This window comes from Castor canadensis, chromosome 5 (genome assembly GCF_047511655.1).
Source record: "Castor canadensis chromosome 5, mCasCan1.hap1v2, whole genome shotgun sequence".
Classification (NCBI taxonomy): Eukaryota; Metazoa; Chordata; class Mammalia; order Rodentia; family Castoridae; genus Castor; species Castor canadensis.
The window spans coordinates 138,743,161-138,768,963 of NC_133390.1; the positions used below are offsets into that span (position 1 = coordinate 138,743,161).

Below are 25,803 nucleotides of genomic sequence, written 5' to 3' on the forward strand. Positions count from 1 at the left end.
ATATTTAAGTAAGGTGCTACCATTAGGAGAAATTAGATGGAAGAATATGGAGGGACCTCTCTGCACACCCAGAGAAATTGTAAAGAAATTTACAATTTCTTTTCCTTCTTTTTTTTTTTTTTTTTAATAGTTTTTGCCTTTTTTCTCTTTAGGTTTCTCTCCTAAAAAGGTAACTTTGCTAATTTCTTTAAGTCTGTAATTATTTCACACACAAATTAAAAAAAAGGGGTGAGGGGAGAGGTGGCCCATACAATGTATATACATGTGAATAAATGTAGAAATGATAGTTTAAAAAAAAACTTTTTACAAGTATATTGATTTGATTATATGCTAATTTGAAATCACATATTTAAAAATATTCTTTTTCCTAATTTTGTAAAACTATTTACAAAAAAAAAAAGGTCCCTTCAATCAATAAACTCATTAGTTTAAATGCATTATTGTGATATTATGAGGCGTGTGTGTGTGTGTGTGTGTGTGTGTGTGTGTTTGCCTATGGTACCCTGCTCCTAACTTCCTAAGATAAGCCATATGACCCAAGGTGGGTCACAGAAACTCTAATTTCCTCCCACTTTTCTGCCTTAGAACTGACCATAAAGAAAGTTTTTGCCTTACTTGTCTGATAGTATTATCAAAAGGATTCTGCTTCAGAAGGGATCTTGACCCACGCCAGGATGAAGGAATACAGAGAGGACAGGAATACAGACAGGCCATCCTCAGACTATTAGCATTAGATCACTCTTTTGACCCATGCTTCAGTCATGTTTATGAAATAGTCCCCATAACAACCCAAAATGATAGGGTTCAGAGAGTTGAACATATGGAGGTTTCTGGAGGGTGGTATACCCCAAGAAACATGGAAACTGTATGTTCCTCCCCTCACATCTCTCCCTGTACATCTCTTCATCTGTATCCTTTGTAATATCCTTTATAATAAGCTGGTTTAAAAAAAAAAAGTTAAGTGTTTCAATGAGTTCTGTAAGTTGCTTGAACAAATTAACAGAACAGGAGGAAGTATGGGAACCCTAATTTACTTGTTCATAGGGAACTCTTGAGATCTCCTGTAATCACTGCTTCTTCCTCCAAGGGGCCCTCATTGCCTCCCAAGCCACTGAACCTACAACTCAGAGGTACCTGAAAGTTCTTCTATGTTGACCTCACCCAATCCTATGGCTCCACCACTCATTTCTTTTCTTAAAATAACACTCACTTTTCCCAGGTGTTCACTTTCAACATACCCTGTAAGATTTGGACAACACTTCATCTCCAAAAGACCCGTTTGATCAAGGGCACAAGCATAAATATCAATGCAGTGACCATTTGCAGCAGTTCGATTAGCAAGCATCTCATAGTGCTGTGAAGAGAAGAAATCTATTTTTAGGAAACAGTAACTTTATCCCCAGCTTTTGTTTTAATATTCCAAAGGATGTAATCAAACACAGGGATATGGAGATTGTTTTTGTTAAAACATTCAAATAAAACAATAGCTTTCAAATTGAAAACACTTTATAGCCACCCATTCTTACTTGTCCATTCTCACAGTACAGGAGCAATAACTTAAGAGTTCTGATCTATAAGTTTGTCTCTGCAAGAGTATCTTGCTGACCATGACACATGGCCTCAGCAAAGTAGCTATCATTCCAGAGCAGCCTAAACATGGCACTAGATACCTCATATCCAGGAGTACCTACCTTGGTTGCCTTTTTCATGAAACGTGCATTGTCTTTTTCAATGTCATGCCAGGAACGAATAGGAACCTTTAACTCATCTCCAACTACCATGCCAGGCCCTTGAGTAGGAGGCCCTCCAGTAAATAGCATGATTCTGGCTCCTGTGTTTGGAAAAGTGCCCTGAAATAGTAAATAGTATTTTAGAAGTGCACAGCCCCACCTCTGAGCATGGTTTCAATTTCTGTATAAAAATACTCTAAAGATGCATTCTCTCTGCACTCTCAGATACACCCGATTCATCTCTTTTTACTACTGATGGTACAGCAGAATACAGATGCAGAAAAGTAGCACTTATTTTTTCCCAACCAGACAGTTTTATACACTTTTATTACCTTACTATCAGCACTTCCCACTACTCTAATTCCCTTATTTTTCCATGAATACTTTTGGTTATTTTCAAAACAATGAGGGGTTTATTAGATGTGAGTAATAATGACTGAAGTTCTTTCTGATACATGAATATACATGATGGGTTGACTTAGGTCACAGTGGATTTTCAAACAGGGCCAAAAAATATAATTCTAAGAGCAAGTCTGTATCATTTGAGAGATCCCCATAAATTCCAAAGTACCTCCAAAAGGCCAACAGCAATGGACAAAGCAACACCAGTAGATCGCAAAGGTCTCTTCCCCTGAGTTACTGGCCATGGGTCTCTCTGCAGCTCCCCAAGAAGGTCGGTGAGGTTCATATCAATCTTGTGAATGGGCTGCAGAAATCTGTATGATTTTGAATGGACACATCAACTTAATAAAGTACTCTGGACTCCAACCTTGAGTGACACATAGTTAACTGCTCCTCAAAATCATTATGTGAAATAGAAAAAACTTCAACTTTTACTTCAAAGTTATCACTAACTACAAGCAACAAACAATTTAAAGCAACTTTACTAAGAAATATAATTTAAAACCTATTATCTAGTGATTTATATATGTAGCATAGAAAAAATCTATTTGAAAGGGAACAAGTTAGTTTAATTAAATTTTAAGTAGTAAAGAAATCCTAAGGTCAGGCCTAATGGGAATCTGGTCCATGGAAGGTCCATTTATGTGAACAATATTCATCATTCTAAAAGCTTGGTTTGTATGACACTTGAGCCTCAGAAGTAATACAGAGAAAAATGCTCTAGTTTCTTACCAGAGTAAGAGGAAGTCTCCAGCATATCAGACAATTCATTTTATTGACTTTTCTGGCTGTTAACCTCTCCTGGGGCAGTCTTAGACATTCAATGGGCTAAATGAAGTGAGTACCTGTTCACAAGTTCGTTAGAAGACACTCAACAGAGGTCTTTTCAGTTTTTCCAGTTTACTTAAACATCAAGAAGGACAGCAGCCATGTATCCAAGGAAGGGGAATGATTGAGTATAGTAGTCTCAAATCCTTTTGAATAAAACAACTACGAGCCAAGCGTAGTGGTGCATCTCTGTAATCCCAACACCTGGGAGGCTGAAGCGGGAGGATTCGTAGTTTTGGTAGTTCTAAGCCATCTTGAGCTACATAGCTAGACCCTTTCTCCAAAAAAAAAAAAAAAAAAAAAAACCCCAAATCAAAACAACATTAAATATTGATTGGGCTTAAACATTTCTTTTTTTTCTTTAATCATAATGGGCTGTCCTGCATGCCCGCTATAGCACATGTAATAGTATATGTGCAGTATCTCACCTGCTGGAAATAAAAAGTTGCTCCTGAGGTTGAGCAGGCCTTGCTTGCTGCATGGGCATAGCTGGCTTGGTCAGGCCCAGCATATCCTAAAAAAAATCAGAAACACTGACTTCCCATAACACTAAAATTTAATGACTGGTGAATTTTTAAGAGATGTCCTTATTCCTGCTTCTGTACAATAGACACAAACCTGTATTTGCTTTGCAGTCAAATCCTTGGTGCCTCGGAAGACATAACTTTTGGAAATTCCTTCACAGCTTAATTCATGGACCTGCACCATTCTCCCAAAAGTGATCAGACCCACCAAAGCATCTGGAGGAAGGAGACTCAGGGACATCTGCAGGGACTCTTTGAGTGCTTGAAGGTCATCTTCCTCAAGGCATGTGTCGACCACATAGAGAAAGATCAGAGGGGACTGAGCACCTCGCTTCAGGCAAGGAAAAACAGTATAATGATCAGTATACAAACAGATATAAACAGCCATTTTCAAAGCAAATTGGGTAGGAAAAATGCAACTCTCCATCTATGTTTACTCCCAGGTCATGGGGACATTTACACAAACTTCTACCTTATTAAATGACTCAGACTCTATTAAAACAAACTAAACATAAAAACTGTGTCCCACAATGTATTCAACTTTTCTGAATACCTACTATGTGCCACACACTGTATCTTGGGATTCATCAGTGAACATAAAGAACAAAGATTTATACCTGCCTCAAGGAGCAAACTTTCTAGGACAGAGAGACAGCAACAGCCAGTAGTGGAGGCAAGGGGCAAGTTCAAGTATTAAAGAGAGGAATCAAGGTAGCCTCAGCAAGAAAGTAACATTTAAGCAAAATCCTGAAGGAAAAGAGAGAGGGAGAATACAGACACAGGGGAAAGAGTTCTAGCCTCAGAAAAAGGCTAAGGTAAAAGCCCTTAGGTATGCTTATTCCTGGCATGCTTGAGGAGTTAAGGAGGCCCACGGGCTGAACAAGGACACCAGTAGAAATTGAGATCAGAGTGGTCACACACAGGGCTTTGAGGATTATCTTTTTGCTTTGAGTGAAAATGGGAGCCATTTTCACCATTGGAAGTTTCTGAACAGAGAAGTAACATGATATATTTCTAAAGAGTTCTGGCTGCTGGGTTCAGAATAAAATACAAATAGGCAATGATAAAATCAGGGAGAACAGTTAGGAGACTGCCACAGTAATCCAAGTGGCTAGTAATCCTGTGGCTGGCCCAGGATTACTAGGAATGGCTGGATTCTACATAATTTTGGAATTTGGGATATTCTAGTAGTTTAGACATAGGATGTGAAAAGAGAGAAGTCAAGGATGAGTCTATGGGTTTTTTTGGGGGGGGGGTGGCAGGGGGAGCTTTTCCTAGCTTGGGCTAGCCCTGGCCCCTTTTACTCTCCTTAGTTGCTTGTTTATTTTGTGAAGCCCTGGGGGCTAAAGTCTAAGCCCAGGAGGAGAAGGCTCATGAACATGGTGGGAGAGGGACCTGACGCTCAGGATGCTCAGGAAGATTCAAATGAAAACAAAGACAGGGTAGGAGGAGAAAGGGGAGACATTCTGCCACAAGACAGTCAGTAAGACACACAGAAAGCCCACCAGAACTTGGCCAGATCCAAAACAAGGGGAAAACAGGAGGGTGGTGGAAATGGAAGCAGAGATAGTGCAGGACTGCAGCCCTGAGGGATACATGACAGGTCCTTGCAAGCTGATCTGTTCTCTTAGTATCCCAGGATCAGCTGCAGGCAGGAAAGTTTATAAGCTGAATACCTAGAAGATGGAGTACCACTGACTGAGATTAAGAAGATTACAGAGAAGACAGGTTTTGAATTTAGTCAGTTCCACTTTTTTGTAGCCTTCTGTCAAAATCAAAAATGTCAGCAAGCACATACACAATGTAACCTAATGTCTAGGATTCTGTTGCCCTGACAGCTCTAAATCCCCAAACAGGTAAGAAACACAAAGGATCTCAAGAGAAAATCAATTATTAACACTGTTCATTAAAATGCACAACAAAGAAGTTACCTGTATTATGTATTCAATTGTAGAAAACTGGGGCATCAATTCAGCAGGCTGATTCACCTCAGATATCCCTGTATAAGCTGGAGGAAACTGAAGAGAAGATAACAATAGTTTCATTAGAGCTGAAAGATATTGTTATACTTTTTATTTTCCATTTATAAAAATGGCTAATGACAAGACAGGTGTGATGATACACAACTGTAATCCCAGCACTGATGAGGCAGAGGCAGGAGGACTATGAATTTAAGGCCAGCCTGGACTACACAGCAAAACCCTGTCTCAGAAATCAAAACAACAAAAACTTCCATATGTTTAAAAACACACTATTAGAAACCATTTAAGCTTTCTTTTGCAAATAAAAGGCTGAAATTTTACCTGTCTCATCAACAGTCTATAGAAGACTAAAAAGTCTTTATTTAATTTGTTATTATTATTATTATTTTAGCTGTATTAGAGTTTGAACTAAGGGCCTTGTGCTTGCAAGGCAGGTGATCTACTACTTAAACCATACCCCCAGCCTTAAAGTCTTTATTTAGGCTTATTATTCTGGCTATTACCAATAAATAAATAATAGCCTTTTGCATACAAAAATTACCAAGTTTGGGAAAATATGAAAAAAATGGAAGGAAAAAGACCTCAAAAGCCTCTTACTAGAGTCAGCTGTTAATATCTTGGGAATATTTCCTTACAGATTTTTTCTACAATTGAGATCACTCCATACACAAAATTTTGGGACTTGCTTTTTGCACTTAATGTAACAGCATAGGCACGTTCTTTCATACTTAGGTACATCTCCTTAAGTTTAGCAGGTAAACACTCCAGGCCAATAAACTCACAGTGACCAAACTCAAGCCCTGTTGAGGAGATACAGGTGGCTTTAAGGGGCCACTGGCAAGGAGGGATGAGAACAACTGGGCATAAGAACCTAAACAGAAGTCTCAGCAGGAGCTAGCCAAAGACCTCCAGTCCACCTTGGTCATGACTGACCACTGGCTGCAGCTCCCAGCAGGTGGGCCTTTACCTATGACTACAAAATAGTGTGGGAGAACAAAGAAGGGCAAACCCAGATACACTGGCCACCTTCCAGCAACCTGGAGAAGCCATGTTTACCCACCCTATACACTCACCTGTGCAAAGTAGGGAATAGAAGACAAGATCACCCTGATTCCTCCAAGAACTATCTCTCATTTACTACCTCCACACTCACTGAAGGGTTCATGTCCCATATCCGGCTGAGAGTGTTACAAAAAATTATTTCTGCTGATGACACAGATTTCCAGATGTACTTGTTGACCAGAAGGTAGAGATTTTAGATAAACATGATACCAAAAACTCTTATGACAATGACTTTGTCAAGCAGTACTCTAAATCTTTTATAGTCATTAACTCAGTTTAATTCTCACAATAATCTCTTGAAGTTTATATAGTACTTTTATTCTAATTTTGAGAACAAGGAAACTTAGGTACAAAGAGTAACATGACTTGCCCAAAGTTACCCAGGAAGTAAATGATACAGCTGAGAGTCAAATCCAAATGGTCTGAATAAAGAGTCCTGCTCTTAACCAGAGTGCAATCCTCCCTTATAATTTTATGTTGAATTAAATATAGACATTAATTCTAAATATAAGATGCAAAAGTATTTTTAAGATTGTATATACTTCTGAATCTCTTATAAGATCTGTATACTTCTGAATTTCCTGAGCTGGGGATCAAACCCAGGGCTTCATGCTCAATGACATGCACTCTGTCATTGAGCTACATCTGCAGCCCCTCAAGGAGGTAAATCTTGAATAGAGGGGATCACCGGTTCCCGGGTCCCTCTGCATTCTCCAATATGCAGTCTTTCTCTTCTCTTTTCTCCAACTAAATCCTCTACAAATAAAATTTTTCCGACCTCTGCTGTTGGAGTCTGCCTGTGCTTTCATTCTCAGAGCAGGCTCAAGAACCCTGAGCATCTGAAATTCCTGCGTGTGAGCGTCTGGCACTCCCCACCACAGCCTAGCTACGGTAGAACTCTCAGGTCGACCTTTTCTCCCTCTCTCTCTGTCTTGTTAAGGAGGGTTTCTTCCTTGGGAAACTGAGGAAAAGGTCTGAGCCCACTACAGCTGTACGGCAGGCAATCTGAGGAAACTCAGAGGCCGGGCAGGGGTTTGTACTGCACTGCCAATGCTACTTGGGCAGAACTCGACTTCAGTGCACCAAGGCTTTTTCTTTTTTCCTCTCCTTAAACACTAACACTCTCTTTCAAGATCTGACCAGCTTAAGGGGAGGTCCGAAAACAGCTGGTGGAAAGGAAAGTTTGTCTTCAAGCCACAAAAGGTGTTCTGGCCGGGGCACTCCCAAGTGTCACCCAAAGGCTAGAGATGCAACTTCCTGACCCACCCTGAGGCCCCAAAGGCGGCTAAGTCTTGGACCTCTCCAGCCATGTCCGCGGCAAACAGACAATCAGATCTCTCATGCTTTCTTCATGGTTTCCGTGGCCCGAGAGTGGAGGTCACCTCTTGCTTCCAGTGCTCCAGTACTGCCTTTGGGCAGGATCGACCTGGACAGCAGGGATGATCAATAATCCCTCATGCGTTGAGCCTGGAAACTCTCTTTTTCCCCAACCCTCAGCCTCTCTTTCCCCTTTCCCAGGCAGTTCAGGATAAGTGTCTCCCTCCCCGCCTTTGCTGTAAATAGCAGTGAGTTTCTTCAGGGAGTTTGGGAAAATCCCTACAGGAATCAGAAAGTGCTAGTCTCCAATTTAGGCTTGACTGTCTTTGTCAAGCATCAGATTAACTGGTTAAACAGGTTCTGCAGCCTGCCCTCAGGGAAAAAAAAAAAAACATTTAAAAGGCAAAAACCTCAGGTCTCCGTTTTTTGCCCCTTACCAGAGCAAAAGCCTCCAGATGCTCTCTCTCCTTTCATAGAAAGCATATATGCCTCACAGGATATATAGGGGAACAAAAGTCTACTTCACCAAGAGTCCCCATCCATCCCTCTAAATTAGTCCTCCTTCTGGCCATGCAAGCCCTCTTGGTTACTTTGATAGAGTTACTTTTTAATTACAAGTGCTCAGCTGGTAGAGGAGAACTAGGCCTACCTGGGTCGCAGGGCAAACAGGCAAAGTCAAAATAGATGAGAGATTGGTCAAAGATCATCTCAGGGGGGTGGGTGCAACTGAGATATCTATCTGTAAATCCTCCACGACTCTACCCACGAGTGGCAGTGGAAGGAGCAAGGGAGAGCGGGACGCCCTCTCCCACTAGAGTTTCTCCTCATCTGGGGACGCTTAGATAAAAGGAGAAACCTCTGTTAAGGTGACCAATTTTCCCTTGTTTCCCTTTTTAGATGGAAAATCAAGCCTCAAGGATCCAGGAAGGATCCCCCCTTGCCTGCTTATTAACTCAAGTTTTACTGCACCTAGGCTTGGCCACAGTATCCTCTGGGAGATGAGGAAAGATGGCCAGAAGGAGGCAGCATTAATTATAATACCATTCTTCAATTAGATATGTTCTGTAAAAAAGAGGGAAAATGGACCGAAGTTCCATACGTTCAGTTGTTCTTTTTCCTAAGAGACCACCCAGAATGGCTAAACAAATGCAGGCTAGATACCCAGACCATGGTAACCCTTTGCAAAAAGCCTCCAAACTCCCTTGAGCAAAAAAAAACCCATCTAATGTTCCATCAGCTCCCCCTCTTCCCCCTTACCCAGCTACCTCACACACTAGACGCTGTCCCACAGGACTCTACCCCTTCCAGTTAATTCCTGGAGGGGATAGGGGCTCATGTTCCTTTTAGAGTGAGTGAACTTAAAGAAATAAAAAAGGATTTAGGAAATTACACAGAAAACCCAGATCAGTACATCCAGGCATTTAGAGAAGTCAGCCAAAACTTTGAACTGAGCTGGAAAGATGCAATGCTATTGCTAGCTCAGACCCTCACTTCTCTGGAGAAACAGCGGGTTCTAGATCAGGCAGTCACAGCTGGAGACAATTATCACTTAGATAAAAGCGGCCCTACAGGCCTGTCTCCTACTGGGCCCTCACAGGAGGAGGAGGGGGAGGGAGAAGAAAGACAAAGACATTGGATACCTAGAAGGGAGCCTCGATTCCCTAAGTGGGACCCTGAAAATGACAAGGATGAATGGAGCCGTAACCATTTCATCCACTGCATTCTTGAGGGACTAAGAAGAGCCAAGGTAAAACCTCTTAATTACTCCCAAGTCACAGCTGTACAGCAAGGACCCTTAGAAACTCCAGTAGCTTTCCTACAGAGACTTAAGGATGCTTTACAAAAGCATACCAACATTATACCAGAGTCACAGGAAGAGGAAATCATCTTAAAAGATAAATTCCTAACACAGCCAGCACCAGGTATCTGTAAAAACTTCAGAAATTGGTGGCTGAAGGGAGCAGAGATCTGGACCAATTGGTCCATGTAGCCACATCTGTATACTATAACAGGGACTTAAAGAAAGGAAGGACCTGGAAAGGGAAAAGAGAAAGGATAAGCGGCAGGAGGCTCTGATCACAGCTCTCTGAGAGGCTCCCCCAGGGCAAAGTCCAAACCCGAGGACATGCTTTCAATGTGGACAGGCAGGCCATTTTAGGAGGGAGTGCCCCCGGAGAAAGCTACCTCCGGGACCCTGCCCCATTTGTCAGGGAAAACATTGGAAGGCACACTGTCCCCGGTTCCCCTGGGAACCGAGGTCAGAGCCTCCCACCCAATGACGGGTCCCGGGGCCTCCCATACAGGCTTCTGTAACCACTGTAAAAGCAGAAGACCCCCAAATTAAACACAAGATCAGCCTCCTTATCGATACTGGAGCCAGCATCTCAGTTATTCCTTTCTCTCCCGGACCCAGGTCCTCCAAGAAAATTACTGTTCGAGGCATATCAGGCCAGCCTCTAGACCGTTATTTCACTCAGCCTTTAGCCTGCTCCTGGGGAGATTTCCATTTCTGTCACTCCTTTTTAATTGTCCCAGAAACCCCTACTCCTCTGCTAGGGCGAGACCTTCTATCTAAATTGGGGGTACAGCTACTTTAACCCCCAGGAGAATACTTTTGCTTGCCCCTAATAGAGGAACAAGTAGACCCCACGGTGTGGACGGATGGACACACTGTGGGACAGGCACGAACAGCTGCCCCAGTCCTAACTCATCTCAAGGACCCCTCCTGGTTTCCCCATCAAAAACAATATCCTTTAAAGCCAGAAGTTAAGGAGGGGCTAATTCCCATAATCAAAGGCTTAAAGAGACAGGGACTGCTAATAGAATGCTCCAGCCCATATAATACTCCTATTCTCGGTGTTAGGAAGGGACCTAACAAATGGAGGCTAGTTCAGGATCTCCGCCTGATCAACGAAGCAGTAGTGCCTCTCCATCCTGTAGTTCCAAATCCCTATATGCTTTTAGCCCAAATGCCTCCGGGTACTACTTACTACTCTGTCCTGGATTTAAAAGATGCCTTCTTTTGCATTCCCTTACACCCTAAAAGTCAACCTATCTTTGCCTTTGAGGACCCCACAAGGAAGTCTGGACAGGTCACTTGGACTGTCCTCCCCCAGGGATTCAGAGACAGCCCCCACCTCTTTGGGTTAGTACTAACCCAAGACTTGGCAGAATGGCAATACCCACAAGCTACTCTGCTACAATATGTAGATGACCTCCTGCTCTGTGGACCAAATGAGCCTGTCATTTCACGAGCCACTGAGTCCTTACTAAACTTCTTAGCAGATAGAGGTTATAAGATCTCTAAAGAAAAAGCCCAATTGTGTCAGTCTAGGGTTACGTATTTAGGTCTTGTCCTGGAGAAAGAAATGAGATCTCTAGGAGAAGATAGAATCCGTCCAATCCTGACATTTCCTCTACCTAAAACTCTAAAACAATTGAGGGCCTTTTTGGGTGTCACTGGATACTGTAGAATTTGGATCCTGGGATATGCAGATCTAGCCAGGCCCTTATATCAAATCCTTAAGGAAGCACAGAAGGATACCCAGCCCTTTATTGAATGGGGTGACAAGTCAGAAAATGCATTCCACAAATTAAGAAGGCTCTTAGGACAGCTCCTGCCCTGGGTCTCCCAGTACAAGACAAGTTTCAATTATATGTCTATGAGAAGGGAGGACTGGCCTTGGGCATGGTGACTCAGCTCCAGGGCATCACTCCCCAGCCAGTAGGTTACTTAAGCAAAGAGTTAGATCAGGTAGCCAAGGGATGGTCAGGATGCCTCAGAGCAATGGCCGCAGTAAGCCTTCTAGTGCTTGAAGCTCAGAAACTTATCCTAAACCACCCTCTAACAGTTTATACCCCACACAACCTAGGGGGAATTTTAAACTCAAAAGGAGAACTTTGGCTATCTGACAGCTTCTGGGAGGAACAGGAATAACTTTAAGAACCTGTCAGAGCCTAAATCCTGCATCCCTTCTACCAGAGGCGGAGGGAAATCCTGAGCACTCGTGTGAGGAAGTACTTATGGAAAATTATGCTGCCCGACCTGACTTAACTGATCAGCCCTTAACTCAGATCTAGAATTATACACTGATGGCAGTTCCTTTGTCAAGAATGGTGTCAGACATGCAGGGTTTGCAGTTGTGACAGAATTTGGCACCCTCAAATCAGGTCCTCTTCCTCCTAATACAAGTGCTCAATTGGCAGAATTAGTGGCCCTAACAGAAGCCCTAAGACTGTCAAAAGAACAGAGAGTCAACATCTATACAGATTCTAAGTATGCCTTCCTGATCCTGCATGCTCATGCAGCCATCTGGAAAAAAAAAAAAGAGAAATGCTAACTACAACAGAAACAGCTTCCCATAGGAATAAAAGGGAGGTTTCTCTAATAGTTTTGGGGATAACAGCATTAGTTGCAGCCCTTGCTGGAATCAGCTATGGGGTGATTGCCAATCATGTAACTGCAAAAAACCAAACCAAAGTGGTAGAGGACACCTCAGACCAGGTAGGCCTTGCCATTAAGGACATGCAAAGGTCTTTGTCATCCCTTGCCTGTATGGTAATGGACCACCCCCTGGCTCTAGATTTTCTTTTGGCTAAATAAGGGGGGGTATGTGCCATTGCCAATACCTCCTGTTGCACATATATAAACACTTCGGGCATTGTAGAGGAACATGCAGATCACATTCTCCAACAGGCTAAATGGCTCCAGGAGCAATCTCTTGAAACTCAGGTTTCTACTCAGGTATGGGAACAAATAAAATCCTGGCTCCCCTCCAGGACTTGGTTCCTACCCTTTCTGGGGCCTATACTTGCCCTTGTCCTCTTGCTTGTGTTTGGGCCTTGCATTTTAAACTTACTTGTCAAGTTTGTTTCTTCTCGCCTAGAATCCATCAAACTACAAATGCCTCTGGTGGAGATAAACACGACAAACTACCGCGGTCCCCTTGACAACCCCTCTCATGGTCAGCCCTGACGCTGCGGGCCCCTTCATCGCCCCCTGTCACCAGGAAGCAGTTACTGAACAGACTTCATCGTCCCAATCCCTAACAGCAGTTAGGGCTACCATTGAGAGGGGGGAATGAAGGACTGAAGGACAGACTGCAAGTCCCAAAAGGGCGATAAGTGGTCAAGGAGACACTTCTCCTCCCTAAGAAATGCCTGTTTGCATTTGAAAGGCATCTCCACCCTCAGGCAATGCAAATAGGCTATAAAACCCCACTCCCCACCCAGGCCCACGGGATCACCGGTTTCCAGGTCCCCCTGCATTCTCCAATATGCAGTCTTTCCCTTCTCTTTTCTCCAACTAAATTCTCTACAAGTAAAATTTTTCCGACCTCTAAAAAAAAAAAAAAAAATCTTGAATAGAATCTGCTTATAGTTTCTGAACCTATAGTCAGTCATTAACTGTATATTGTTCTTTACATCACTGAGTTTATTATGTGCTACATCTTAGAAGGAAATTAATCAAAATTATGATCAAGTATATGAATAAGTACATGTTATTAAAAACTTTAGGGCTGTTCTGACAGTGTATACTACACTAGGTACAATTAATTTTCTCTAATAGCTTTACTTAGGAATAGTTTATATGACATAAAATTCATCCATTTTAAGTGTACAATTCAATGATTTTTAGTAAATGAGTCTGCAATAATCACTGCAATCCAGTTTTAGAAAATTTTCATCAGAGTTAATTTTAAAGAGAAGTCTTGGATAAGGGTGTTGCTCAGTGGTAGAACATATGCTTAGTATGCAGAAGGCCCTGGGTTCAATCCTAGCTCCAAATAAAAAAAGAAGAAAGAGAGAAAGAGACGTCTCTTTCATCATTTGTCACCTTCTTTACTTTGGTAGTTTTAAATCAAACATTCAACACTGATATTTGGATCTTAAAGTCACAAAGATGAGCAAAAAGAAAATTTGGTAATTTTACCACCCAATTAGAATATCCAATTGGTTCATTATTCAATTAGAATATGCTGAAGTCAAGTGAAATGTGAACAATAGATCTATTTTCTCAGAGCAACAGATTCACTTCCTAAAGAAAACTTATATGGAAAGAATTCTATGTTCCCTTTACAGCAATGACAAAGACTCAAATAATGAAACCATTCAACAGAAAAGTCATTAACAATCAACATTTAATACTGTGGTTAACAAAGGCTAGCACCTAGAGTTCAGCAGAAACTAACTGCCAGTGTAGATAGAAATTCAAATTCACATAACATTTTTCAAAGTAGTTCAACTAAAATGAAACAAATAAAAATTATTTTTTAAAAATATTCACATACCTGATTTCTTTGGAAACAGAAATTACAAGCCCAAAGTTTTGCTCGATAATCCACCTGACTGTAAGAAAGATAAATATCACAACTAGGTACCATTTTTACTTTTAAGATAGAAAGTATTCAAATTTCAAGTTCAATATATTACACAGGCATATGTTTCTATTGGTGTGCATAAACAGACAAAGGATCACAAAATTTCACTGAAGGTAGAATTCTATTAAGTGCACCAAAAGTTTTCTTTGAACAGCTACAATGAAGAACTAGTAAATCCTTTTTTTGTCCTTTCCAGTTCTCTAGATCATTTTTTAAAATTTTGTGACTCTCATAAATTACAGGCTATTTCCTTTTGTCTATTATCTTAACCTAGTCTTCATGATTTATTGTTTAGCTATGCAAAACTACTAACCTTCAATAGTAAAAACACATATTGCACACAGAAAAACCTTATAAGACTTTAACCTCAGTTAATCCAACAGAAGAAAAACTGGCTCTTGAAGGCATGCTTCTGGATTGAATTGGTTCAAGAAAATGCTTCTATTCCCCCCATAACTTTCTACATTTAGGAAATAAATAAACAGTGGCTATCATTTTAAAGGCAGAGCAGTAGATTCTTTTTTGGGGGGATAAGGGTGGAAGGTGGTACTGCAGTTTGAACTCAAGGCTAGACAAGCATTCAGAAAGCAAGTGTTCCACCACTTGAGTCATGCATGCAGCCCTTAACAGTATTCTTAATATGATCACAATAAATAAAAGGGGAATGCAGTGAAAAATGTTCCTTCACATAAAAATTATATGACACACTACACTTGTTTAGAAATTCTTTCAACTGAGCATGGTAGTGCATTCCTTCAGTCCTAGATATTCCCCATGGACAGAATTACTTGAGCCTGGGAGCTCAAGATTAGGCTAGGCATCACAGAGAGACTCCTGCCTCAAGAAACAAGTGAATTTTAAAAATAACAATTCTTTCATTATAATGGTCATTATCTCAGGTACAAAAAGATCATTAACAGTAAAATCATTAACAGTTAAAATTTCTTCTGTCTACTACTTCTTCCAGCCATACAGCATCACCGTACCAAGAAAAGAGTGCAAAGTTTTTGGATTTTTTAGGGAAAAAAAATCACACAAAAAAAATCCCACAATGTCTGCAGTTAAGCCAACCAAAATAACTGATAATTGGCAAAACAAAACAAAACAACCCTGAATTCCAAATCCTCTCCTTCTACCTCCACTTGGTCCCATAGATTCCAATTCTGTCTGGAGTATGAGGCCAGGGAGACTTCAGCACCTAGGAATCTCATTGTTTATTTCATATTTTATATTTGATGACTCCCCCAAATCAAATGACTTTTATGAGAATTGAATAAAGATAATTACTGGGACAGGGGGAAAGGCACAAGTGGTAAGAGCACCGCATCTCCCTAGCAAGCCCGAGGCCCTGAGTTCAAATCACAGTGCTGCAAAAAAAAAAAAAAAAAAGATAATTACTGCATTGTTTTTGCCAGCTTTTAAAAGAATTCATACCAAAGTGGGTTGAGAACTGCTTTGCAAGTCGGCCTGCTGCAGAGCACAGGTTCATACTGTACAGGAGGCAGGTCTGGACGTTCTTTTAAAGGAGTAAGGAGACAAGCCAGTGGAACAACCATTCTTGTAGCCTCAAGACGGCTGGAAGGCCACACATTCCAACTGAAACGCACACCATCTCGTTCTTCATTCTGCTGAATGAACTCCAGATATGTTGCCATAGTCTAAAAGAGAACTAAAGACAAGTTTTAATTGTGTGAGAAATTCTCAGCTAATCCTCAGAGAAGATGGTCCTCTAACACAGCATTTAACAAATACTTAGTCTGGAAAAAACACGCTGCTGTAGGATAACAGTAACTACTTTCCCTGTGACCCCAAAAGTTGATTAACTCACAATTATTTTTGATTACTGCTCCTTTCTCAGACTTCTAGCACTTGAAGCCAGGAGCTGGTGGTTTACACCTGCAATCCTAGCTACTGAGGAGGCAGAGATTAGAAGGATCACAGTTGGAAGACAGCCCTGAGCAAATAGTCGTGAGACCCTATCTCAAAAAAACACTCACCACAAAAAAGTGGGGGCGAGCTCAAGGTGTAGGTCCTGAGTTCAAACCCAAGTACCACAAAAAATAAATGAATAAATAAACAAATAAAAGTAGCATTTGAAAAAAATTAATCAAGAAGTGGGAGGTTTAATCTTCTTATCATTTCTAATCTGCATGTGGTTGCTTGATCACAACTACTTATTTACTTTTTGCAGTGCTGGGTATGGAGCCCAGGACCTCCCCATGCTGGGAAAACACTCTACCACTGAGCTACGCCCTTATCTGAATAATATTACTTTAAACTTCCTCACAGATGACAAAAGCCCCTTACCCAAAGGTAAATCTTGAACTCTGTTTCAGTATCCAATTATCTTCCTCTCTGATTCCTTTCTCTCCTTGCTCAGTCAAGGTAAATATTCTATTAAATTTTATATTTCAGTAATCTTGTTTTTTGTGCCCTTTTCTCTCTCCTTTTTGTTAGCTGTGCAGGAAAGAACTGGATACTGATCTGAGAGTCCAGTTAATAATGGAAACCAGTTCTGAGCACAAGCATTTCGATGAGGCATACCAAAATTACAAAGGAAGGTCTGCTACTATCCTGGGTCCCACCAGGACCTCTTTTCTCACCATGGTTGTTTATACTCATATCTTTACAGACTCTCGTCAATAATAATCCTTCATACTAAGCTCTCAAACCCAGACAACGCCAATTTCATTAAGTATTTTATGCATCCTGTTCATGTCCTACTATGTAAGTTAAAACACATCTATGCTATTGGGGTTCAAGGGAACAAGTCCTTCAAGAAAAACAGAAAAAAAAAAAAAAAAAAAAAAAAAGGAGCACTAAAGAATCTACAAGCCAGGAGGTACCTGGTCCTGTTTCCAAACTTGTCTGCAAGTCAAGATGTCATACCCGTCCCCACAAGCTAAGCCCTCCAACTCCAGTAGCCCCCAAGTCTTCTTTGATGTGGACATCAGAGAGAAATGAGTTGGTAGAAATGTTTGCAGATAATGTATCCAAAAGTGCAGAAAATTTTCGTGCATTGTATACAGGAGAAAAGGGCACTGGATCTACAACTAGGAAATCTCTCCATTTTATAGGATGTCTGTTCCATTGCATTATTAAGAAAATTATGACTCAGAGTAGGGACTTATCAACTCAGAACAGACAAATGAAGAAAGCATTTATAGTGAATAATTTGAAGGTGAAAGTTTCTATTATAAACGCAATCAGGAGGGTTTGTTGAGCATGGCAAATGTAAGCCACGATACAAATGGTTCTCAGTTCTTTATCACAACAGTTCCAACTCCTCATCTGGATGGGAAACACATGGTGTTTAGCCAAGTAATTAAAGGAATAGGTGTGGCAAGCATACTGGAAAATGTAGAAGTGAAAGGTGAAAAACCTGCCAAATTGTGTGTTATTATAAGATGTGGAGAACTGAAAGAGGATGATTGGGAATATTCCCAAAAGATGATTTTGGCAACAGTCATCCAGATTTTCCTGAGGATGGAAATACAGGTTTAAATGATGTAGATAAACTTTTACTAACAATAGAAGACTTAAAAAACCATTAGAAATAATTTCTTCAAATTCCAGAATGGGGAGATGGATATTAAAAAGTATGCCAAAGTTTTAAGATATGTGGATAGTTCAAAGGCTGCTATTGAGAAAGGAGACAGATTCAGACTGCAGCCTATAACCTTAAGCTATGCACTGAATATAGGCTGTTGAAAACCAAAGATGTCAAATTGTCAGGTAGCAATCATCAGTTGTTTGGTCACTCTTAAAAGAGACCCATCAAATACCGAAGCACTATCCCACAGAGCTCAAGAATGGCAAGGATTAAAAGAATATGATCAATCACTGACTGACTTTAAGAAGTTCAGGAGACAGCACCAAAAGATAAAGCTATCCAGGAAGAACTGCAGAAAGTCAAACAAAAGATAAAAGCAGAAAGATAAAGAGAACACAGCATATGAAAAAATGTTTGCTTTTATAATCACACATTGATTATATAAAGGCAATTAAAACAATTTAAGAGTTGTCTACATATGATCCCTAATGTTTCCTTTGACACTTCAATTTCTCATTGTTTAGGTTCAGAATTATTAATATAGAGTCTCTCTTAATACAATGTTACAAAATTCAAAAATAAGGAAGAATCTTTGAGCTGGGTGTGGTGACGCACACCTTGAATCCCAACATCAGGAGGCTGAGGCAGGAGGATTTTGACTGCTAGGCTAGCCTGGGCTACATATCAAGCTCCAAGCTCAGCCTGATGTACATCCTGAGACCTACTAAAAAAAAAAAATCTATGATATTAAAGTAGCTTCTAGTGCCAACACCACGCAGTGCGGGATAAAAATCGTCTCCATGTTATTTTGAAGTGCTACACAGCAAGTAACTTGGATTAAGGCAATTTGCTAAGAAAGAAAACAACCCAGACAACAAACATTCCATATGTTTGCTCCAACTGAAACCCTAAGACATCTATTTGCTATTTCTAGTAAAAGCAGGAAACTGAAGCATCGTATACACAGAAGGCACTTCTGCAACTGGGGAGGAGGGAGGGAGAAATCAGGTGGGAATGAAAGCAAATTCGAATATCACAATTATCAGCAAGTACCTCAGCAGATTTCACTAAATGACCGTTCTCCTCTCAAAACAGTTATTATTTAAAGGTACTAGTCACCAAGTCTCTACATATTAAAACCTACTCCCTGTTTCCCAGTGCCTCTTTTCCTCAGCCTTCCAGACCACGGATTGTTAACCCTGGACACGTAATCCAGAGGATTTCGTAAAATCCACGAATCCTAAATTCTCTGCAAAACTGTGTGCACTGGGAGAATGTCCATTTTTCTAGGGAAGATGAATCCATGGCTAACATCAAACTCTCAGAGTTGGGGTGCCTGAAGAAGTAACCAGGTGAATGAATTAGTGAACGAATGTAGAGGAGCATCCAACAAAAAATGTGAACCACCCTGATTTCGCCAAAGCCTAACTTTTCAGGAGGTTGCGACCATCTGCAGACAAGATTAAGTGAAATCCTTGCCGGGAGTCTCAACACCTGGGTTCCAGTTCCACCTCTGTCACAAGAAAAATTCTGGAGTTTCTCAATGATAAAATGGGGTTGGACACGCACAGGAAATCAATGTGAGTCAATGCCCTGTATAGCTATCCTTATCTCAACCAGCAAAACCCCTTGTTCCTTCCTATTATTGCTTATACTCTCTCTACAACAAAATTAGAGATAAGGGCAAAATAGTTTCTGCTGGGTATTGAGGGGGGGAGCGGGAGGGGGTGGAGTGGGTGGTAAGGGAGGGGGTGGGGGCAGGGGGGAGAAATAAACCAAGCCTTGTATGCACATATGAATAATAAAAGAAAAAGGAAAAAAAAAATAAATAAAAACTGGAGATTTGGCAAAAAAAATAAAATAAAATAAAATAAAATGGGGTTGGATCCTTCCGGCTGTGAGCGCCTCACAATTCTGAGGTCTGGTGAGTCAGAAACCGGTCCTCGGCCACCTGGCGTGGCGCGGCACCAATCACTTTCAGCAGACATCTGGGTCACCGGTTCCCTCCGGTTCCCCAGCCTGACAGGAAAAGGCCTCATCCCAGAAGCAGCCCGCCTCGCCCCGACATTTCTGCCCATATCCTACGCCCTCCTTCGCCTCTGCTCCTCATTGACCCCGTCGGAATATCTCACCTGGCCGGAGCCACTCACCTGGACAGAGCCGTCAGCGTCCACAGTTACAAGATCCGATCTCCGATTCCCAAAGCCAAGTCCAGCTCAGCTCTCAACCGATTGGCCAGCGCCCCAGCACGTCACGGCACGGAGCCGTGTGCTGGCGAATCAGAGAGCTCTTTTCTAGCGGAAGCGCGGTGCTGAGAAACTAAGAGAAGCCGCCCCACCATCTTGGAATAGTGCCTCGCGCTTCAAAACCACGGGTCTTCAGAACGCTTGCTTTCCCAAGTTTATCCCTAAATATTTCTCTTCGTGAAAGCTCGGCGCCTGCCAGGCTGTTCCCTAAACATACCCAGCACTCCTCAGGTGTCCACCCTGATACAAAATGACGTCTGCATGCTTCAGTGGGAAGACTCCCTCATCGCCTTAGTTACCGGGAAGCGAGAATGTTGACGTGTGGCCCCGGAAGGAGAAGCTGCCCGGAAGAAGGCGAAGGCTTACGGAAAGGGGCGGGGCGCGCGGAGACGCATGCGTACTTGCTTATCCGAGGAGGGCGCCTCTACCCCTAGTTAAGATTCTTTATGACTGTGCTTGTTCGCGTTACAAAGTTTCCTTTTCTCATTTGCTGTAATGGCTTCGTGCTCTCAGTGGAGAAAGGCAGCAGCTCACTGCTCCTCTCTGCATGATCAGCTGTCTGTCATCCTTCAGCAAGAAGATGTGGAATTAAGAGCTGTCATATTCACGTAGTTTAGGAAACTAACAAGTTCATACTTACAGGGAACAACTTTCTATAGCCACCACAACCGTACCACACTTTCTTACAAGTGACAAAATTAACACGTTCATTAATCTTACTGAGAGATACAGCCTTTCTGTAGCATGTAAAACCAAGAAGCAAAACTATATAAACTTAAAATTATTCTAGAACACACCTAAGCATTCAAGAAGTATGAATTTAATATTAGCTAAAAGTTTTAAACTACCAACAGATAATATTACTTTAAGTCAATGTACTATGAGGCATTACAGATAACATTAAAAACTTGTTGGAATATTCAGTTTTGTTTTATATACATTTTTCATCATCTTAAACATTAGGCAACGTTAGCTCATTTGATTAGTGAACTTGTATAAGTTCAGGAAATAAACATTATTGTCTTTGTGAGGAAACAAATCCAAGTAAAAGAAAATATACATGTGTATTATACTTCACACTGAGCAAAGTCATAGCTGAATTGCTCATTTTGAGACAGGGTCTCCATATGAAGCCCAGGCAGGCCTCAAACTCAAGATTCTCCTGCCTTAGCGTCCCAGGGGCTGGAATCACCGGCATGCACCACACTGGCCTCGATTTGCCTCGATTGTTTGCTTTATTGCTAGATTATTTCTGTACTAACAATTTCTGACAGATGGATTTTTTTAAAGTATTAGAAATTTAAGCCGGACATGATGGTTCACACCTATAATCCCAGCATTTCAGGAGACTGAGGCAGGAGGATCACAAGTTCAAAACAAGCGTAGGTGACAAACTAAGACCCTTTTCAAAAAACCAAATATATACACTAAAGTATTAGAAATTTATTTTCCTTATTTTCTGGAAATTATAGGAAGATTTCATTTAAAGAAGTATACACATATTTCCATAAACTAATCATAACAGAGGTCCCTTAATTGGATACATGTAATAATTTTACTTCTTAAGCCTCTACAAGGGTGGTAAAACATTTTATACTCGCATAACAAGATGTGAAGGTCTTTCTTGATTACAGCCATGAAGTCACATAAACACAGAGAACATTCAGCTTTGATTCTACAATTTCAGCCTCAAGTCAAAACACAGAGGCATAAAAATTCAGTGGACCAGATAACAAACTGCTGTTCTCCTTCCTAGTTGATATAGAAGTCTTAACTGATTTGCATTCATAAATTGACAAAGACAATGAAAAAGATTAACAAATCAGATTCTCTGTCATCTTTTATCCAAGAGAGATCTCTGTAAACTTTTTTTCGTAGCACTGAGGTTTGAACTCAGCCTCACACTGCTAGACAAGTAATCTTGAGTGCTTTTATACCATTAATTCCATTAAAGAGATTACCAAATGGCCAGAATATAAGGCCAAATTCCCAAGTGTCTTGCTACATCTTGAACTTAAAATTCTACATAGGTTTCCCATCACTCACAGGATAGAAATCCCTTATTTTGCTATGCAGAGGCCTCCATGATCTTACCTACCTCATTCCTATAACATTGAACTATCTTCCCAGCCAAAATGTGCTGGTTCTTGTCTTTGTGCCCATTTGTATGACCTCTTCTCTGCTCAGAACCACCTTGTTATTTCCCCTCCTTTCCCAAATAATTCCTATGTGCCTTTCAAAAGCTTGCAGAAGGACTTCTTTGATGTACTTTTTCTTCTCAAAATAGTAAAAAGAAAGCAAACAAAAACATTGACAAAAGTAAAAAAGTAACCATCGAAAAGAAGAAAATACATGTGAAAAGTGAATTTAGAGAGTTAGATATAAACTTCCTACTAAAGAGATCCTGACCTGAAAAAGAAAAATTCAGGCAGAAGATTTGTGTGTTTTGCTGGGGATCAAAACTTCTGCCTTGCACAAACTCTATCACTGACTCTACACCCCAGCTGCACAGCAAGTTCTTGAGAACAGCTCTTTACATATTAGCAAATAATGTACCAGATAGAAATGTGGATTTGCAGATTTTTTTCTGCACTGGAAAATGAACTCAGGACCTAGACAGGTGCTCTATCAGTTGAACCACTCTGCTAGTCCTTTTTGCTTTGATTATTGTTGAGGTAGGGTCTTACTTTGTGCCTGGGCTGAACTAGATCACGATCCTATTTGTGCTTCTCCGTGAAGCTGGGATGACAGGAGTGTGTTACCACAGCCAGTCATTGGTTGAGATGGGGTCTTGAAAACTTTTGACCCTTGGCTGGTCTTGAACTGTGATCCTCTTCCTCTCCACCTCCTGAGTAGCTAGGATTACAGGCTTGAGACACTGAACCTGGCTTTGAAGATTTGTTGTTTTGGTGGTACTGGGACTTGAACTCAGGGTTTCACACTTGCTAGGCAGGTGCTCTATTGCTGGAGCCACTCTAGCCGTTTTTACTCTGGTTATTTTGGAGATAGAGTCTCACTTTTGCCCAGGCCAGCCTGGACTGTGATCTTTCTATTTTACCCTTCCCTCTGTGGCTAGAATGACAGGCATGTGCCACCCTGCCCAGCTTTTTTCCTTTGGGATGGGGTCTCACAAACTTTCTTTTGCATGGGCTGGTCTGGAACTGCAATTCTCCTGATTTCAGCCTCCCAAGCAGTTTGGGATAACAAGTGTGTAACCCCTGCACTGAGCTATTCGTTGAGACGGTGTCTCAAATGCTGTTTAACTGGGTTGGCCTGGACCTTTGATCATTCAGAGTTTAGCTGCCCAAGTAATATGGATTACAGGCATGAGCCGTCAGTGCCTAGTTGCAGATTTTTTTAAACTCATAAACATGTTGATTTTCAGTTTTGAAACCAAAGCATTTCTTCTATCACAAGAAGCTCAGTAAATGCTTGCACAAGAGATAAAAAGTAGAGAAGAAAACAGTGGATTGGTATGTAATTAGATAATCTCTGCAAATTATTTTTGGCATAAAACAGTCTGAGAAAGGTCAGAGTTGATGCCATGGCCTTTTTTTTCCTTCTAGAAGGAAGCACTAACCAGAGTCTCAAGGAAGTCTTTTTTTCAGCCACAGTCCCTGTTAAGGAAATGCCATTGTTTTCTGCACAACAAACCACTAAGCAAACAAACATGTGGGTAAAGGAATGTCTCTGCTCATTTTATTTATTTATGTATTTATTCATTCATTCATTTATTTATTGGTGGTACTGAAGGTTGAACTCAGGGCCTCATGCTTGCTAGGCAGGCACTCTACTATTTGAATCATGCCCTCAACCGTTTTTGATTTGGTTATTTTTGAGTTAGGGTCTGGCTTTATGCCCAGACTGACCTGGACCACAGTCCTCCTATTTGTGTTTCCTCACATAACTGGGATGCCAGGTGTGTACCACTGTACCCAGCCATTGATAGAAATGGGTTTTCATAAATTTTGGCCCAGACTGGCCTGGAACCATGATCCTTCTGATCTACACCTCCTAAGTAGCTAGGAGTACAAGCTTAAACCACTGCACCTGGCCTGCTTATTTTTACTTTTTTAAACACCTTTACTGAGGCATAGTTATTGTACAACAAACTGTACATACTGAAAGTGTACAATTTGTTAACTCTTGACATCTATTATCTCAGTTGAGATAAGTGTATATATCATCCAAAAATGTTTCCTATGCCTCTTGTATTTTCTTGAGTTTTATATAAATAGAATCATAGGGTATATACTCTTTTTTTCTTTTTGGTCTGGCATCTTTCACTTCATATGATTATTTTGAGATTTGTTCGTGTTCTTGTGTGTCTCAGTAGTTCATTCCTCCTTAACTATATACGTTTATGTTTAAAGTTCAATAACATTGACCTCTGATATTATGACATATACATTTTGAGTTTTGTTCATAGTTACTAGCACATAATTGGCATGGTCTTTACTATTTCCTAAATGACTGAGGGATAAGATTAAAGTATTTGGTCTTTTGTCATTGGTTTCTGAAGCAGCTTCCCAACAGCTTCAGAGCTGTGAAGGTGAAAGATAATCTTCTATTATGTTGGGGGCAATTTAAACCTCAGAAGCAGACCCTCTCTCTGACCTCTTGCCCTCTTTTCACCTGCTCTTTTGTTTTCCCTAAGTCAGAAACTAGAGTTTCTTTTCCCTAAGGCGAGTCATAGAAACTATCTTCCTGTCTTGGAGCTGGCTATGAAGAACTCTCCAAACTCCTTCGATAGTAGAGCATAAGACCCATTTCAGAAGTACTCCTCCCCCATACCCAGGAGAAAGGAATGCTTCATGGAGAGGCCCCCAACATCAACGTAAATAAAATTAAAAAAATTAAAAAAACCATCAATCCTTTAAAATATCCTTTATAGCAGGTGGTCAATATAAGTAAGTGTTTCCCTGAGGTCCATGAGCCCCTGTAGCAAATGAATCAAATGTACATTTGTACTGGTGGGTTAGATGTAGAGTATGGCAGAATTACATTGAACTAGATGCCCAGCTGGTGTCCGCTGCAGAATTGGTTGCCTGCTTCCTGGTGAGGAAAAAAAAATCCTCACACATTTTGGGATCACAGAAGTGATCTGTACTGTGTGTAGAAAGAGAAATTGAGTCTGGTTTTCTTCTGTAGCCTTAGAAACTTGTTAAGAAAATTCAGATAGTCTATGTCCAAGATAAAAGGGTATTCTTGTTCTTATTAAAGAGTGTGGTGGTAGGGCAGTGCTATCATTGGTCTCCCACTTGTGCCTATTCAAAGTACCCTAACAGAGAGTGTTTCTCAACACCATGTGCTAAGAAGAAGTAAGTCCATATCAGGGAAAAGAAAAAGAGGCACTTTCCTGTTCATTCCAATTTATATATATATTAGGACAGGCACACTTCTGCCCACCTCTATTCAATCATGTTTGGATATACCTGTAGGTATAACCACCTTGTAAGAGTTCAGGACTGTCACATCAGGCAAATCATTTCATTACCGTCTAAGTTTCTCCAGGTTCTAAACTGGTTGAAGTATGAATGTTACCCATGCGCCTTACACCAAAGATGAGAACTTTTCTTTTTCCCTGTGGTGCTTGGGTTTGCACTTAAGGCCTACACCTTGAGCCATTCCACCAGCCCTTTTATTGACGTGTTTTTTTCAAGATAGGGCCTCACGAACTATTTTTCCGGGCTGGCTTTGAGCCGGTATCCTTATGATTGCTGCCTCTTGAGTAGTTACGATTATTGGTGTGAGCCACTGGGACCCCGCTAAGATGACA

General features: G+C 41.0%; 1 protein-coding gene and 1 pseudogene across 2 annotated transcripts in view; one reads left to right on the plus strand and one right to left on the minus strand.

Moving 5' to 3' along the window:
• The window catches only part of Sec23b (SEC23 homolog B, COPII coat complex component), a 44,757-nt gene extending 24,386 nt beyond the window's left edge, over positions 1-20,371 (minus strand). The window contains exons 1-9 of one of the 2 annotated variants that reach the window (XM_020154179.2): positions 19,929-20,371; positions 15,660-15,883; positions 14,136-14,193; positions 5,416-5,502; positions 3,579-3,815; positions 3,389-3,474; positions 2,302-2,446; positions 1,692-1,850; positions 1,239-1,354 (exon numbers count right to left, since the gene is read on the minus strand). In XM_020154179.2, the coding sequence (XP_020009768.1) occupies positions 1,239-1,354; positions 1,692-1,850; positions 2,302-2,446; positions 3,389-3,474; positions 3,579-3,815; positions 5,416-5,502; positions 14,136-14,193; positions 15,660-15,880 (1,109 nt within the window). In that variant the 5' untranslated portion in view covers positions 15,881-15,883; positions 19,929-20,371. Of the gene's footprint in view, positions 1-1,238; positions 1,355-1,691; positions 1,851-2,301; positions 2,447-3,388; positions 3,475-3,578; positions 3,816-5,415; positions 5,503-14,135; positions 14,194-15,659; positions 15,895-19,928 lie in introns of both variants that reach the window. The other variant, XM_020154176.2, reaches the window with a different exon arrangement.
• LOC109678686 (peptidyl-prolyl cis-trans isomerase D pseudogene) lies at positions 17,106-18,215 on the plus strand (annotated as a pseudogene).
• Positions 20,372-25,803: the final 5,432 nt, after the last annotated feature.